The sequence below is a fragment of the Salmo salar genome, chromosome 24 (assembly GCF_965601325.2).
Source record: "Salmo salar chromosome 24, fSalSal1, whole genome shotgun sequence".
Taxonomy (NCBI): domain Eukaryota; kingdom Metazoa; phylum Chordata; class Actinopteri; order Salmoniformes; family Salmonidae; genus Salmo; species Salmo salar.
The window spans coordinates 31130210-31146600 of NC_138314.1; the positions used below are offsets into that span (position 1 = coordinate 31130210).

Consider the following 16391-nt stretch of genomic DNA (forward strand, 5'->3'; position numbering starts at 1 on the left):
TTACAGTGTGGCTTTAAGACCCAGCGCAGTGCAGGCAGCCCAGCCGGGCGGATTATGCTGCATTGATAACCAACTGGGAAGGTGGTAATTATTATATACGACTGGGCACAATCTGTTTGAACGCCTATCCAACTCGTAATTACTCGTGGGAAACTCGTCTATCACCCCTGAGCTACCACTTTTCCCACAGTCAGACCTCTGACGTCACCTACAAAGGAAATTACCTCGATAACAGCATTTTCGGCAGTTAAATGTAGCAACAAAACCTTATTTATAAAGATCTATTAACATGGTTTTTGAACACTATAGTTTGTTTAAAAGCATGATAGCGGCACTTTTAGTTCATGGTTAACGCATTTTGTTGGCCATTAGCCAATCGGCGTTTCTCAATGAGATCAAAGCACGTTAATGCATCCAACTGGTCTTTACAACTTCAAAACCGGTATTTACCACCTTCCCACTTGGTTATAAACGCAGCATCAGTTGTTTCTACTCCGAATTGTCGCTAGTTATTTGGTGGGAGGCGCTGTAGCCATTTCGCCACTTTAAAGAGAGAAGGAGAACCAACATCCGAGTTCTGGGGAAAATAAATTATCCCGAAGCACTGCATTCAGACAAACTACCCCCACCGCTGCGAAGGAGCAAGACTGAACGCAAACTTCGAACTCTCCATGCAGAGCACGCGGAGAACAGACCAGGACCATCTAACGGGCTTTTGAGAATTTTTTTCGGTTTCCGTTTTTTCCTATTTTATTTACGGTGTATGTGGATCGAACAGTTTATGAGAATCTTGCTTGCTCTGCGGTGAGAAGAGAAGTTTGGCTGTTTTCTTAGTCGGAGGGAGACGCGGGAGGTTCGGGGAAAAAGTGGGGGAAGATGGTTTGGAACGCCGCTTTGAGAAGAGGCTTGATGTGCGTTCTGGCGCTCTGGCTCGGTTTTACGTCTGCCCCGTGCAAAGCTCGGATTTACACTAACCATTGGGCTGTACGGATAAACGGGGGACCTGTGTTCGCTGATCGGATAGCAGACAAATATGGCTATAAGAATATGGGACAGGTATGTTTTAAACTGTTCCTCTTATCTTTTCGTTCCTTTTTACATTTTTATTCGAAAGAGTTTCAAAGTCAAATCCTGCACAGCGTTGGTGTTTTTTCTTTCATAAATTAAAACTTACTTTGCTTTTGAACGGTGGTGTTTTGTTGTCAGTCCGATTGAAGTTCACACGTCATAGTCACCCGGGCCCACACTGGATAGTTCACATCCCGGGCCAGCCTGAACACGCTACCTCCACTCAAAATAATGTACCTTGAACCCAGGATAGTCTCTCTGGCGTGTGTGTGGCGGGGATCAGCCTGGCACACACGGGACTGACTATGACATGAACAAAGCGAGAGAGGGGGCAGGGGTGCAGTGATTAGGCTCCACACCGGTGGGACAACAGGTGCCCCACAGTTCCGCAGAGCAGTTTTATTGGGCTGTTAGGATTGGAGAATTTTACCAACAGTTTAATGTCTCGTATTTCATGGCTCAGACCAATATGGGCCTCTTAAACCTAGAATCCTTAGTTGCTGCATACATTTTGGGATTTATAAATTAATTATTTACAGTACCAGTCAAGTTTGGATACACCTACTCAGTGAAGGGTTTTTATTTTCTACATTTTAGAATAATAGTGAAGACATCAAAACTATGAAATAACACACGGAATCATGTAGTAACCAAAAAAGTGTTTAACAAATCTATATATATATATATATATTAGAGCTTATTTTTGCCTTGACAGCTTTGCACACTCTTGGCATTCTCCCAACCAGCTTCACTTGGAATGCTTTTCCAACAGTCTTGAAAGAGTTCCCACATATGGCTGTGCACTTGTTGGTTGCTTTTCCTTCACTCTGCGGTCCAACTCATCCCAAACCATCTCAATTGGTTTGAGGTTGGGTGATTGTGGAGGCCAGGTCATCTGATGCAGCACTCCATCACTCTCCTTGTTGGTCAAATAGCCCATATAAAGCCTGGAGGTGTCTTGTCATTGTCCTGTTGAAAAACAAATGATAGTCCCGCTAAGAGCAAACCAGATGGGATGGCATATCACTGCAGAATGCTGTGGTAACCATGCTGGTTAAGTGTGCCTTGAATTCAAAATAAATCACTGACAGTGTCACCAGCAAAGCACCCACACACCATCACACCTCCATGCTTCACTGTGGAAACCACACATGCGGCGATCATCCGTTCACCTACTCTGTCTCAAAGACACGGCGGTTGGAACCAAAAATCTCAAATTTGGACTCATCATACCAAAGGACAGATTTCTACCGGTTTAATATCCGTTGCTTTTGTTTCTTGGCCCAAGCAAGTCTCTTCTTCTTATTGGTGTCCTTTAGTAGTGGTTTCTTTGCAGCAATTTGACCATGAAGGCCAGATTCACGCAGTCTCCTCTGAATAGTTGATGTTGAGATGTTTGTTACTTGAACTCTGTAGCATTTATTTGGGCTGCAATTTCTGAGGCTGGTAACTCTTAACTTATCCTCTGCAGCAGAGTTAACTCTGGGTCTTCCTTTCCTGTGGTGGTTCCCTTTGAGAGCCAGTTTCATCATAGCACTTGACGTTTTTTGCTATTGCACTTGAAGAAACTTTCAAAGTTCTTGACATTTTCCGGATTGACTGAACTTCATGTCTTAAAGTAATGATGGACTGTTTGTCTTTGCTTATTTGAACTGTTCTCGCCATTTATATGGACTTGGTCTTTTACCAAATAGGGCTACATTCTGTATACCACCCTTACCTTGTCACAACACAACTGATTGGCTCGAACACATTAAGAAGGAAAGAAATTCCACAAATTAACGTTTAAATTTTTTTATTTCACCTTTATTTAACCAAGTTGGCCAGTTGAGAACAAGTTCCCGTTTACAACTGTGACCTGGCCAAGATAAAGCAAAGCAGTATGACAAAAACAAGAGTTATACATAAACATACAGTCAATAACACAAAATAAAAATGGAAGAATCTATGTACCGTGTGTGCAAATGTAGGGAGGTAGGCAATAAATAGGCCCTAGAGGTTAAAATAATTACAATTTAGCATTAATACTGGAGTGATAGATGTGCAGATGATGATGTGCAAGTAGAGATACTGGTGTGCAAGAGGGTAAGTAATAATATGGGAATGAGGTAGTCGGCTGTGCTATTTACAGATTGGCTGTGTACAGTGATTGGTAAGCTGATTTGACCGCTGATGCTTAAAGTTAGAGGGAGATATAAGGCTTCAGAGATTTTTGCAATTTGTTCCAGTCATTGGCAGCGGAGAACTGGAAGGAAAGGCGGCCAAAGGAAGTGTTGGCTTTGGGGATGACCAGTGCAATATACCTGCTGGAGCTTGTGCTACGGGTGGGTGTTGCTATGGTGACCAGTGAGCTGAGATAAGGTGGGGCTTTACCTAGCAAAGACTTATAGATGACCTGGAGCCAGTGGGTTTGGCTACGGATGTGTAGTGAGGGCCAGCCAACAAGAGCGTACAGGTCGCAGTGGTGGGTAGTTTATGGGGCTTTGGTGACAAAACGGATGGCACTGTGATAGACTGCATCCAATTTGTTGAGTAGAGTGTTGGGGCTATTTTGTAAATGACATCGCTGAAGTCAAGTATCGGTAGGATAGTCAGGTTTACAAGGGTATGTTTGGCGGCATGAGTGAAGGAGGCTTTGTTGCGAAATAAGAAGCCGATTCTAGATTTAATTTTGGATTGGATATGCTTAATGTGAGTCTGGAAGAAGAGTTTACAGTCTAACCAGACACCTAGGTATTTGTAGTTGTCCACATATTCTAGGTCAGAACCGTCCAGAGTAGTGATGCTAGTTGGGCAGGAGGGTACGGGTGCAATCGGTTGAAGAGCATGCATTTAGTTTTACTAGCATTTAAAATCAGTTGGAGGCCACGAAGGTGTGTTGTATGGCGTTGAAGCTCGTTTGGTGGTTTGTTAGCACAGTGTTCAAAGATGGGCCAGAGGTATACAGAATGGTGTCGTCTGCGTAGAGGTGGATCAGGGAATCACCAGCAGCAAGAGCGATATCGTTGATATATACAGAGAAGAGAGTCGGCCTGAGAATTTAACCCTGCGGCACCCCCACAGACTGCCAGAGGTCCGGACAACAGGCCTTCCGATTTGACACTGAACTCTATCAGAAGTAGTTGGTAAACCAGGCGAGGCAGTCATTTGAGAAGTCAAGGCTATTGAGTCATTTAACAAAGCACACCTGTTAATTGAAATATATTCCAGGTGACTACCTCATGAAGCTGGTTGAGAATGCCAAGAGTGTGCAAGCTGTCAAGGCAAAGGATTGCTACTTTGAAGAATCTCAAATATAAAACATATTTTGATTTAATGCTTTTTTGGTTACTACATGATTCCATATGTTACTTCATAGTTTTGATGTCTTCACTATTATTCTACAATGTAGAAAATAGTAAAAATTAAGAAAATAGCCTTGAATGAGTAGGTGTCAACTTTTGACTGGCGTATGTGTGATATATAATACCCATTTGATTACTGAAAAATATAACTTAAATGCCTCATCAGTTTAGTTAAACTGTCGTACCACATCGGAACCCAACATATACATTGTTTTCCTCAAATGTTTGTAAACAACAAATGTAAACACATGGTATAGCTTCAAAACTATACATTTGATATCCTGGATGGTCAGTCCTTGCATCTATAGCTCTGTCTGTGCATTTGAGTGGTTGCATTTCTTCAGCCCCATCCTTAGCTTTTTAGCAAAACAGGGGCGGGGACAGCACTTTGTTTCAATTAAGGATTCTAGCTTTAATGCATACTTTAACCAAATGAGTTGCAAAATTAATATTTGAATAACCTTATAAAATTACAAGCGCTTGAGATTATAAGTGGCCACAGTAAAGGAAGAATGGAACGCATGCTTTGACATTGCCAAGGGTTTGATAATGTGAATTGCTCTGAAAGTACCAATCCATTCTGCGTATCTGTTATGGTGTGCCTGTTGATGTCATTCCTAAGGAACGTCTACTGTCACCACCAACCCTCCCCACTCCAATCCATAACTGCTGTCAGGTACAACACTGGAAACAAAATGCTATAGCCAAGAGGAGATATGGGCACACTTACTGGATTTAATTGTGATGTCATTTTGTTCAACAATTCTCCTTGTAATCAGAGAGGCCCATGCAAGTTCAGAGTAGGCAACATTTGGTTGCTTAGCGACACACATTTAAGAGGGTGGTCTATATGGGAGAAATATCTAGCAACGACAAAACCAGGCAATCCAAAGCGCTCTCTCTCCACAGATATTCTGACAGGTGGAAAGTTTCTGTTGTGGACTAGGATAATCACAGGGACATCCTGCCCTCACACCTCCCGCCCCTCTTTCTCCATAATTATACCAGCCACCCCCTTTATGGAACTGAGAGTCTTATACCCCCCCCATTCCCCTTTTTAAGCTTACCATATGCTTCCCAGTTGACAGTTAGTGCATATTTTCTGACGTTTTAGGTGTTAGGCAGCTTTTGCTAGGCGTTTTTCGGCTGTTGGAGCGCACAGCATTTTGTCTTGAGGCAAGCCGAAGTTCGCCCTTTGACCAGTGATTGGTCACCAGTAGGGATTCTTCAAGGTGTTTGTCATTCTACAGGAGACACTGTTTTCATGCTGCACCGAACATCTTAGATGTCAAATTAAATGGTTCTTGATTTATCTGAGATTAATTCAGACTACTGGCTACGGTGTCTCAAGGTGGACAAACGGTACTATTGCAGCTATATAGATCTTTTAAAGCGCCAGCTGAACCGAAGCATGTTGATGCCTTAAAGCTCTATAAGACACTCCCAGGTGGCAATATTGCACCAGTCTCCTAACCTGAACTTTGACACTAATGTCTTAAGTGCACAGTCACATACAGGCACACACTCTCTCGCTCTCTCACTCATGGGGACCCCACACATTCAGATCTTGAGAACATTGAGGTACTAAAGGCATACATGTGTGGGTGTATGAAATAAAGTTCTTGACACTCAATAAGTTCCCATGATTATAATTATTTTCAGGATGGAAGTAGGTTGTTTATTTAGGGACATTCATGCAATAATGAAGTTGAGGAAGACCTTTATTTAACCAGGTAAGACCCATTGAGGTTAATAACCTATTTTGCGAGGGCGACTTGGCAAAACAGGGAAATGGCAATGTGTACATAAATACTGTTGTGGACACATGCAAAGAGATTGTCAGAGAAAAACAAAACGGTAGGGGAGAGGGGATGTGTACAGAGCGGGTGACCTGAGAAGGACAGTGTCATTCAGTTGACAGGGATAGAGGGATGAGAACATGCAATGATACAGAAACACACTGATGGATGGAGAGGGAGTAAGGCAGTTGGTAGATCATTTCACTTGCAATGCTAGGGTTGTGGGTTTGATTCCCATGGAGGAACGGTACGAACAAATGTGAAAATGTTTGCACACACTACTGTAAATCCTTCTAGATAAGAGCGTCTGCTTAATGACTCCAATGTAAAGGAATAGTTGGCTATTGGGAGAGCACCTCTATCAGGCATTCTGTATGGAACCAACCAATAATCCTGTTACTTATGGAGCCCCCTGTCCATTTCCCAGACTCTGGGCCAAGCACTGATCTGAGAGCAGTTTTAAAGACACAGGGCTATGGTTTGTACATGAAGTGTATTGCAAGAGAATGGTCCTTTAACATCTGGTGTGTTATCCATTGATCTAGATGAAGTTGAAGTCGGAACAACTCTTAAACCAATTATATTTTAGCTAGATGGTTAAAGCTAGCTAACAAGTGTGTTAGGGTGATTTCCATGTTAGGTGCTCATGGGTCCTTTATGTGAAGTTTGTAGGAGCATGTCAAATTGGGTGTCAAATGACAGCCAAGAGTCTCTTTTTGGGAAATTAAGGCATAGATACATTTTCCATCTTCAAAATTAGGCATAGGTAATGGATTTGACTTCTGGTCAAACAGATGGAAAAGGGATTTTGGAAAACATCTACCAGACAGTCTTTAAAAGGTATTAGAAATACACAATGTTGACGTAATGACCCCACCAACTAATATCAATGCTTATATTTAGTTTTGGGGAAATGATTTGCCTTCTATATGTTTAAGGAACATTGCCTTGTAAATCTGTTACCAAAAACCCACATATTTTCTATTGGAGGATAATTCTAAGTTCATGGAAGTAACAAGTAAAGGTAGACCTACCAATTATTTAGTGTTTTTACTGATATACATTTTTGTTTGAATTACTAAGTGATTTAAAACTCAGTAACGGACTTCGTGCTCAGTACCGGACTTACTGCATTGGCTACAATACCAAATAATAGTAGTCACCTGTTACTGTCCTCCCTTCTACTGGCATACCGTTACGTTCAGCTCATAACTGTTCCGTTCTTTCTGTCGTCTGGTGGTCAAAGCGAGTGTGAACTGTCTGGACAACCCCTCTCTCTCCCTCTCCAGATAATGTTACCTCTCCCGGCTCTTACTGACAGCTACCCATGAGCCCCCTCTTTCCATTTGCTGTAACCAGCATCTCCACTGACCGGACGTCAATGGACGTTGAAATTGGGTCCATTCGCCCTGGCCTTGATTTCAATGTCCACAGACGTCATTTTTTGGGGGACGGTCTGGACCGGGTCTTGATTTCAACATCCACAGTTTATTAAATAATGTCATTTCTGCATTCTTTCTGCAGACATCTTTTGAATCTTAATTCGGTGCAGATATTTACATTTGAGGATTTTACTGTAATTTTGTTACCAAATTTTGCTTCTGTACAGTTCTTTCAGTAAAGGTGTTTTTGGAGATGTGAATTTTCTGAGTCTCAGCGTAATGGTCCCGTGTGGCTCAGTTGGTAGAGCATGGTGTTTGCAACGCCAGGGTTGTGGGTTCGATCCCCACGGGGGACCAGTACGGGAACAAAAAATGTATGAAATGTATGCATTCACTACTGTAAGTCGCTCTGGATAAGAGCGTCTGCTAAATGACTAAAATGTAAATGTAATTCCACTGCTTATGTTGACAAACCATAGACTGGGTAAAACTAGCCACGTTATACACATTAAGATGAAAATGTCTTCGCTTTATCATCTTTTGGGTAGAAAGGTGAACAGTCAGTGATAGTTTACGAGTTGTAACGTATCATCATTCTAGCCCAGAGTTGGATAAAGTTCATACTTGCCCCAAAGCCTGTTTTAGCATTGTCATTGCCATTGAGGGCTTTCACCATTTTGAAGTAGGTAGTCAACTGGTTGTAGCTGAATCTCAAACCAGGCCCTCATCCCTACCAACTCACTGAGGCCCCTCCATTGTCAGACTTGTTGATGTAACTGAGGGTGACTTCAAGCACGGTGAGGGGATCATCCCCGATCAACTTCGGGACATGCTTATGACTTGAGTGATCCAATTTGTTAAAAAAAATGTAACGATAAAACGAGCATGAAATCCAAATGGACAAATTACCTGTTTTTATTTTAGAAGATAACCTATTAACAGTAAAACATCAATCGATGTGTCACGCCTCAATCAGACACAAAGGCACATGCCATATCATTAAGCACGGCTTTCGATTCTGTTTTATAAAATTGTGCAAACTCCAAAACATATCGCGGTGCATGTTGGGACACCAAACCCTTGCTATGGGTTAAGCAAGGATCATAGAATTCCATCCAAGTTAGCAGGAAGTGTATTTGTTTCCGAGTCAGGAACTTGTACCTCCAATTTTCAGACGGCTTCTGAACGCACCGTTTTATATCTTTCTGTGTGGGGTTTGAGACTAAAGATGTCGTATGTCTTGATTTGGAAATTTAACATGACAATTTTGGGCTTCATGTCTTTGCAGTCCTGACGCTATTGAGTGTGACTATACCTGCTGTTGCCTTGTGGCTTTCACGTTCTGACAGTGACGCGATGAAAGCATGCCCCCTGGGCATATTCTACTGAAAGAAATACCTGGACCTACCTGTCTAATAAGAAACTCTGTTTTCCTTTTGTTGTTTTGCTACCGTGTACCCTAATGAATACAACCCTGGTTTGGAGTGAAACATTGTGAGTTGCCTGAAAGGATATAGGGGCTTCATACAGTCCCTTGGGTGGCTCCTTTAAAGCCCTGGGTCAATGGGAAGGGTATATGACACCTGGCAGCCATTACGGTTTGATAATCTGCCTCTGAATTATTAAAGTTAATCACACTTCGCCTGCCTCATGTCTGTCTCGGTCTTTCTTATTTTGGAGGTTTGTGGTTTATGGGTTATGCTGTTTAATTCCTCTCTGACATGGTTGACATTTGAATGCAACCAGTGTTTTTACTGTAGACTGATCGTGGTGTGTTTTTATTCGGTAGATTGGCGACCTGAAGGACCACTATCACTTCTTTCACAGCAGGACCATCAAAAGGTCAACTCTCTCCAGTCGCGGTGGCCACAGCTTCATCTCGATGGAGTCCAAGGTAAGCCTCGCCTCACCGTGCTGGCGGGCCACCCCACCAGGTCATCGACACACGCCTGCATTATTGATGAGTCACAGAACACCACCCTTGGTCTCGCCCTGATGATGCGTATATTACAGGGCACAACTGTAGTTCAGCACACCGATGGAAAGTCTACCAGCCATAGCACTGCTGAGCATAGTTGTCATTCAATGAGAGTTCTTTGATGAATTATGTATTATATACTGTTGCTGGATATGTTGGCCCTTTTCAGCTTTGACTCTGTTTATTACACAAGACTCCCCCTTTCTCCCTTCTTCCCCTCTAGTTTCTCTCCTGTGTGAAGGGTTGACAGGGAGGACATGTTTAAATGTCAGCTGGGTCTGCAGTCTTAGCTGGGAGTCTTTCTGCTCCCATCACTACTGTTCAGGGATCAGTGTCATATCATTACCATTCTGATGCCAGTATCGTTTCACTGCTGTTTTCGGGCTGCTCTCTATCATGGAGGCACTGGGGTCAGTCCGTGTAGCCAGTTATAGAAATAATCACGTTGTTATGTTTAGTTGTCTAATGACAGTCATCTATGTGTGTGAGTCAGATGGGTGTAGCGGACACACCTTGTGTGTGTGTGCGCGCTGCGATCTACCTGTTGGCACGCAGGTCTCCATGGTGACAAGGCAGTGATTAATGGCTTTATGGCTTGCTGACGTGCCGCCTGGCGCATGTGGGACACAAAGGTCATGGCTGTCAGTAAGTTACCAGCCCAAGGTCGTCGGCTTGGAGAGCGGGTGTGTGACTGACCTCACCCGAGTGACATTAGGCCCCGTTTTCAAACACTCAAAGTACACTGAACAAAAATGTAAAGTGAAATGTAAAGTTTTTGGTTTCATGAGCTGAAATAAAACATCCCAGCAATTTGATTAAACTGACTAAACAGTATGATCATTACAAAGGTGCAACTTGTGCTGGGGACAATAAAAGGCCACTCTAAAATGTGCAGTTGCCACACAACACAATGCCACAGATGTCTCAAGTTTTGAGGGAGCGTGCAATTGGCATGCTGACTGCAAGAATGTCCACCAGAGCTGTTGCCAGGTAATGTTATGTTCATTTCTCTACCAAATGCTGCCTCCAACGTTTTAGACAATTTGGCACCATGTCCAAATGGCCTCACAACTGCAGACCACGTGTAACCACACCAGCCCAGGAACACCACATCTGGCTTCTTCACCTGCGGAATTGTCTGAGACCAGCCACCTGGACAGCTGATGAAACTGTGGGTTTGCACAACTGAATGATTTCTGCTCAAACTGTCAGAAACCGTCTCAGGGAAGCTCATCTGCATGCTCGTTGTCCTCACCAGAGTTTTGACCTGTCTGCAGTTAGGCGTCGTAACTGACTTCAGTGGGCAAATGCTCACCTTTGATGGCCATTGGCACATTGGAGAATTGTGTTTTTCATGGATGAATCCCAGTTTCAACTAGAGGTCGACCGACTAATCGGCATGGCCGATTTAATCAGGGCTGATTTCAAGTTTTCACAACAATTGGTAATCGGCTTTTTTAGATGCCGATTATGGCCAATTACATTGCAATCCATGAGGAGACTACGTGGCAGGCTACCCACTTGTTACGCAAGTGCAGCGTCAAAAGGACCTTGTGGCTGCAATGAGCAAAGATAAGTTGCTAGCTAGCATTAAACTTATCTTTTAAAAAACAATCAATCTTCACATAATCACTAGTTAACTACATATGGTTGGTGATATTACTAGGTTAACTAGCTTGTCTTGCGTTGCATATAATCAATGCGGTGCCTGTTAATTTATCATCGAATCAGTCTAATTCAACTTCGCCAAACGGGTGATGATTTAACAAAAGCGCATTCGAGAAAAGCACATTCGTTGCACAAATGTACCTAACCATAAACATCAGTGCCTTGCTTAAAATCAGTACACAGAAGTATGTTCTTTTTAAACCTGCATATTTAGTTAAAATAAATTCATGTTAGCAGGCAATATTAACTAGGGAAATTGTCACTCCTTTTGCGTTCAATGCAAGCAGAGTCAGGGTATATGCAACAGTTTGGGCCGCCTGGCTCGTTGCCAACTGTTTTTCTTCCTAACAAAGACCGTAATTATTTTGCCAGAATTGTACATAATTATGACATAACATTGAAGGTTGTGCAATGTAACAGCAATATTTAGACTGAGGGTTGCCAACCGTTCGACAAAATACAGAATGGTTCCGTATTTCACTGAAAGAATAAACGTTTTGGCTCGTATTTGTGTGTTTTATATGGTAAGTCTATGATTTGATAGAGCAGTCTCTGACTGAGCGGTGGTAGGCAGCAGTACGCTCGTAAGCATTCATTCAAACAGCACTTTACTGTGTTTGCGAGCAGCTCTTAGCAATGCTTGATGCACAGCACTGTTTGACTTCAAGCCTATCAACTCCCGAGATTAGGCTGGCAATACTAAAGTGCCTATAAGAACATCCAATAGTCAAAGGTATATTAAAGAGAAATAAATAGTCATCGCGTCATAATTCCTATAACTACAACCTAAAACTTCTTAACTGGGAATATTGAACCATCAGCTTTCATATGTTCTGAGCAAGGAACTTAAACGTTAGCTTTTTTACATGGCACATATTGCACTTGTACTTCTCCAACACTGTTTTTGCATTATTTAAACCAAATTGAACACGTTTCATGATTTATTTGAGACTAAATAGATTTTATGTATTAAGTTAAAATAAAAGGGTTCATTCAGTATTGTTGTAATTGTCATTATTACAAATGTATTTAAAAAATCAGCAGATTTTAAAATAAAAAAAATGTAAAAGAGAACTGGTATCGGCTTTTTTTGGTCATCCAATAATCGGTATCGGCGTTGAAAAAAAATCATAATCGGTCGACCTCTAGTTTCAACTGTATCGGGCAGATGGCAGAGTGTGTATGGCGTCATGTGGGTGAGCGGTTTACTAATGTCAACGTTGTGAACAGAGTGCCCCATGGTGGGGTTATGGTATGGGCAGGCATAAACTACAGACTATGAACACAATTGCGTTTTATCAATTTGAATGCACAGAGATACCGGCACGATCCTGAGGCCCATTGTCGTGCCATTCAACCGTCGCCGTCATGTTTCAGCATAATGCACAGCCCCATGTCGCAAGGATCTGTACTCAATTCCTTCAAGCTGAAAATGTTCCAGTTCTTCCATGGCCTGCATACTCACCAGACATGTCACCCACTGAGCATGTTCGGGATGCTATGGATCAACGTGTACGACAGCGCGTTCCAGTTCACGCCAATATCCAGCAACTTCACCCAGCCATTAAAGAGGAGTGGGACAACATTCCACAGGCCACAATCAACAGTCTGATCAACTATATGAGGAGATGTATTGTGCTGCATGAGGCAAATGGTGGTCACACCAGATACTGACTGGTTTGATGATCCACGCCCGTACTTTTTGTTTTTAAAGGTATCTGTGACCAACAAATGCATCTCTATTTCCAGTCATGTGAAATCCATAGATTAGGGCCTAATTCGTTTATTTCAATTGACTAATTTTCTTGTATGAACTGTAACTTAGTAAAATCTTTGAAATTGTTGCGTCTAATATTTTTGTTCAGTGTCGTCACTGATTTTAACAGATTTGGATAGGTATAGGCAAGGACCCTATCACTTTGCTTCTATCTATACTTTCATGTCAGATCAGTGATCGCATCAAGGAAGGAAGCATTTCTAAAGTGCCATTTCAGCTGACACTTCTACAGTATAGCTGGATTTTATTTTTTTGGGATCCTGGTTGCCCTTGGTTACAGACCAAGTCAGCGGGAGAGACTGCAAGAGAGAGACACCTCCAAATCCTTAAGAAGGGGAATGCAGAAGCAGTTGTATTTCAGGAGTCCATTTCACCATCTGGAGAGGGAGGATCCGTCTTCTCTCCGTCTCACTGGACTCGCAGGTCAGTGGTGGAACTAATGGAGGACTGGCTGCCGGCGGTCGGACTTCCTGTCTAGGTGACGGTCTGAGGACCGCTGCATTAGGCTTACCGCTTATCATCCGTTACACAAACACACATGGACATTGGGTGGACAGACAGACACAGGGAGCTCGAGACAGACACACACACACACGTATAATGATGGCTCTGCTGTTCTGAGCTTAATGAGGTGTGTAAATGGTTGCTTTGAAACTGATGACAGACTTGGTGAAATGAGAAGAGACTTGTGCCTGCTCTGTCTTCACATGATCATCGCCATCCATCACTGTTACAAATGTTTTATTTTTTATTTAATTACATTCTGGCTTATGAAATCTTTCTCCATCAGTCCCCCCCTTTTGCCTGTGTTTTGTCATTCTATCCCCCCCTTTTTTTACACCCTCTCCTCTATCTCTCAATCACACTCACTCTCTCTTTCTGCCAGTGTTTTTCTGTGTCCATTCCTCATCTCTTTTCCCTCCTCCGCTCTCTGGAGAAACTGACAGATTGTTTTAGTAGGTCATACTTCACTCTGATAGGATTTTTTCTTTCACCCTCTTTCTTCTTAGCTTTCTATGAATGTTAAAGTTGATCACCTCCGTCTCTGATTTGTTATTGTTTTACCTGAACGATTAGCCTACCTTGGGTAAAAGTGAAAGGCAGCAGTCGTTACAAAAAGAATCCTACCCAACGCTCCCAAATTTCTGAGATGAGCTTGCCAAGGAATTCCTTGAAACGAATCCATTAGGTTTGAGAGATTGTGACCTGATAAATTTGTATGCGTGTTCACATAAGAAAATTGTATGCGCGTTTTATTTTGTGTAGTTATCCACAAACACCCCTCCATCTTCCATTGGTCAAGTTCGTTTTGCATGGCCTGGTGCCCCAGGTGGGTGGAGATTCCACCGCCTATTTAAAACTAACTCACCCATTGTCCACTCTGAACATGCCTGCCCAACAACCCTGCATTTTCCTGTTCAACCATTGGATATGTTTTGATGCTTTTTTCTTTTCTTCACTGTGCAATGGTGTGGCCTCTGCTATAGGTGGAGTGGATTCAGCAGCAGGTGGTAAAGAGGCGGATCAAGAGGGATTACAAGGCGGCCCCTCCCCCCCTCACCAGCCCCGCCCAGACCAGTCCCGCCCAGTCCATATTCTTCAATGACGCCAAGTGGAGCAGTATGTGGTACATAGTGAGTATGCGGACCACATATTGCATATATACACTACAGTTCAAAAGTTTGGGGTCACTTAGAAATTCTTGCTTTTGAAATAAAAGCACATTTTTGTCTAGTAAAACTGAAGATCTCGTACAACGCTGTGTACTACTCCCTTCACAGAACAGCGCAAACTGGCACTAACCAGAATAGAAAGAGGAGTGGGAGGCCCGGTGCACAACTGAGCGAGAGGACAAGTACATTAGTGTCTAGTTTGAGAAACAGACACCTTACAAGTCCTCAACTGGCAGCTTTATTAAATAGTCCCTGAAAAACACCAGTCTCAACGTCATCAGTGAAGAGGCGACTCCGGGATGCTGGCCTTCTAGGCAGAGTTGCAAAGAAAAAGCAATTTCTCAGACTAGCCAATAAAAGATTAAGATGGACAAAAGAACACATACACTGGACAGAGGAACTCTGCCTAGAAGGCCAGCATCCCGGAGTCGCCTCTTCACTGATGACGTTGAGACTGGTGTTTTGCAGGGACTATTTAATAAAGCTGCCAGTTGAGGACTTGGGAGGTGTCTGTTTCTCAAACTAGACACTCTAATTTACTTGTCCTCTTGCTCAGTTGTGCACCGGGGCCTCCCACTCCTTTCTATTCTGGTTAGAGCCAGTTTGCTCTGTTCTGTAAAGAGAGTGGTACACAGTGTTGTACGAGATCTTCAGTTTTACTGGACAAAAATGCTTTTATTTCAAAAACAAGAATTTCTAAGTGACCCCAAATGTTTGAACTGTAGTGCATACATGCAAAAAAAACTATCTGCAATATTAAAGCTGATCTGACATTGAGAGGATTTTAAATGCCCACAGCAGTGTCAAATGACTCCGTCCAGACTGCACAAGATATGTAGCTCTACACAGAAAGAATACTTCACTCGCTTGTGGCCGCTAGTCACATCCACGTACAAACCATTACTCCCCTTCCATTTTGTGTGTGAGTGCGCTATTTGTACGCTCTCTGGTCTTTTGCTCTTCTTCTGGGTTCTGTCAATGGTTAACTTGGCAAAGATAACACCAATACTTTGACCTTAGTTCTTATCAGTCCAGTGTTTTTGGACAGAGGATAGAGCTTGGACTTTGTCATAAATAATCAATCATGAGTGTTTACGGTTTATGATTTTAGGCAGTACTTGTTTAGTAGTCTTTGTCCATGTTCATGTCCATTGGCATTTGTTAACCTGGGCATTAGCCTACAACTGACTTTCTCCTGCCATCTCTGGACCTGCTTGACAGCTGTTCAAATGCTTTGTTTCTTTTCTCATTGGACTATTCACTGATGATCTAGAATGATTTGATAGGTTAAAGCAAGAACCCCACTTCATATCTTTCACCAATCCAGACATGTCAGATCAGTGACTACTTCAAGGAACGGAGGGTGGAAAGCTGCATTTCAAAAGTATTCAAGCAGGGCCTATATCTATGTGATCACACTGTTGCCACAACACAGATGTCTCACTGTTCCAGAACTGTAATGACCACTTAAGTGGGTTGCTAGTTTTATTTCAGCACTATTCCAGTGACATGTGTATGTGCGTGTGTGCCAGCACTGTAACGATGACATCCATAACTGCCAGTCGGACATGAATATAGTGGGGGCGTGGAAGAGGGGCTACACAGGGAAGGACGTGGTGATCACCATCCTAGACGACGGCATCGAGAGGAACCACCCCGACCTCATTCAGAACTACGTGAGTGTGGGTGCGTTTTGGAATGG

The 16391-nt window shown here is 42.8% G+C and overlaps 1 protein-coding gene across 7 annotated transcripts in view; it reads left to right on the forward strand.

Annotated features, from left to right (window-relative positions):
- The first annotated feature begins 482 nt into the window (after positions 1-482).
- Positions 483-16391, forward strand: part of pcsk5b (proprotein convertase subtilisin/kexin type 5b) — a 67224-nt gene continuing 51315 nt past the window's right edge. For 2 of the 7 annotated variants that reach the window (XM_045706950.2, XM_045706951.2), the window contains exons 1-4: positions 485-1056; positions 9383-9487; positions 14504-14650; positions 16222-16365. In XM_045706950.2, coding sequence (XP_045562906.1) covers positions 877-1056; positions 9383-9487; positions 14504-14650; positions 16222-16365 — 576 coding nt within the window. In that variant the 5' untranslated portion in view covers positions 485-876. Of the gene's footprint in view, positions 1057-9382; positions 9488-14503; positions 14651-16218; positions 16376-16391 lie in introns of those variants that run through there. The other 5 variants (XM_045706948.2, XM_014172187.3, XM_014172190.3 and 2 more) reach the window with 5 other exon arrangements.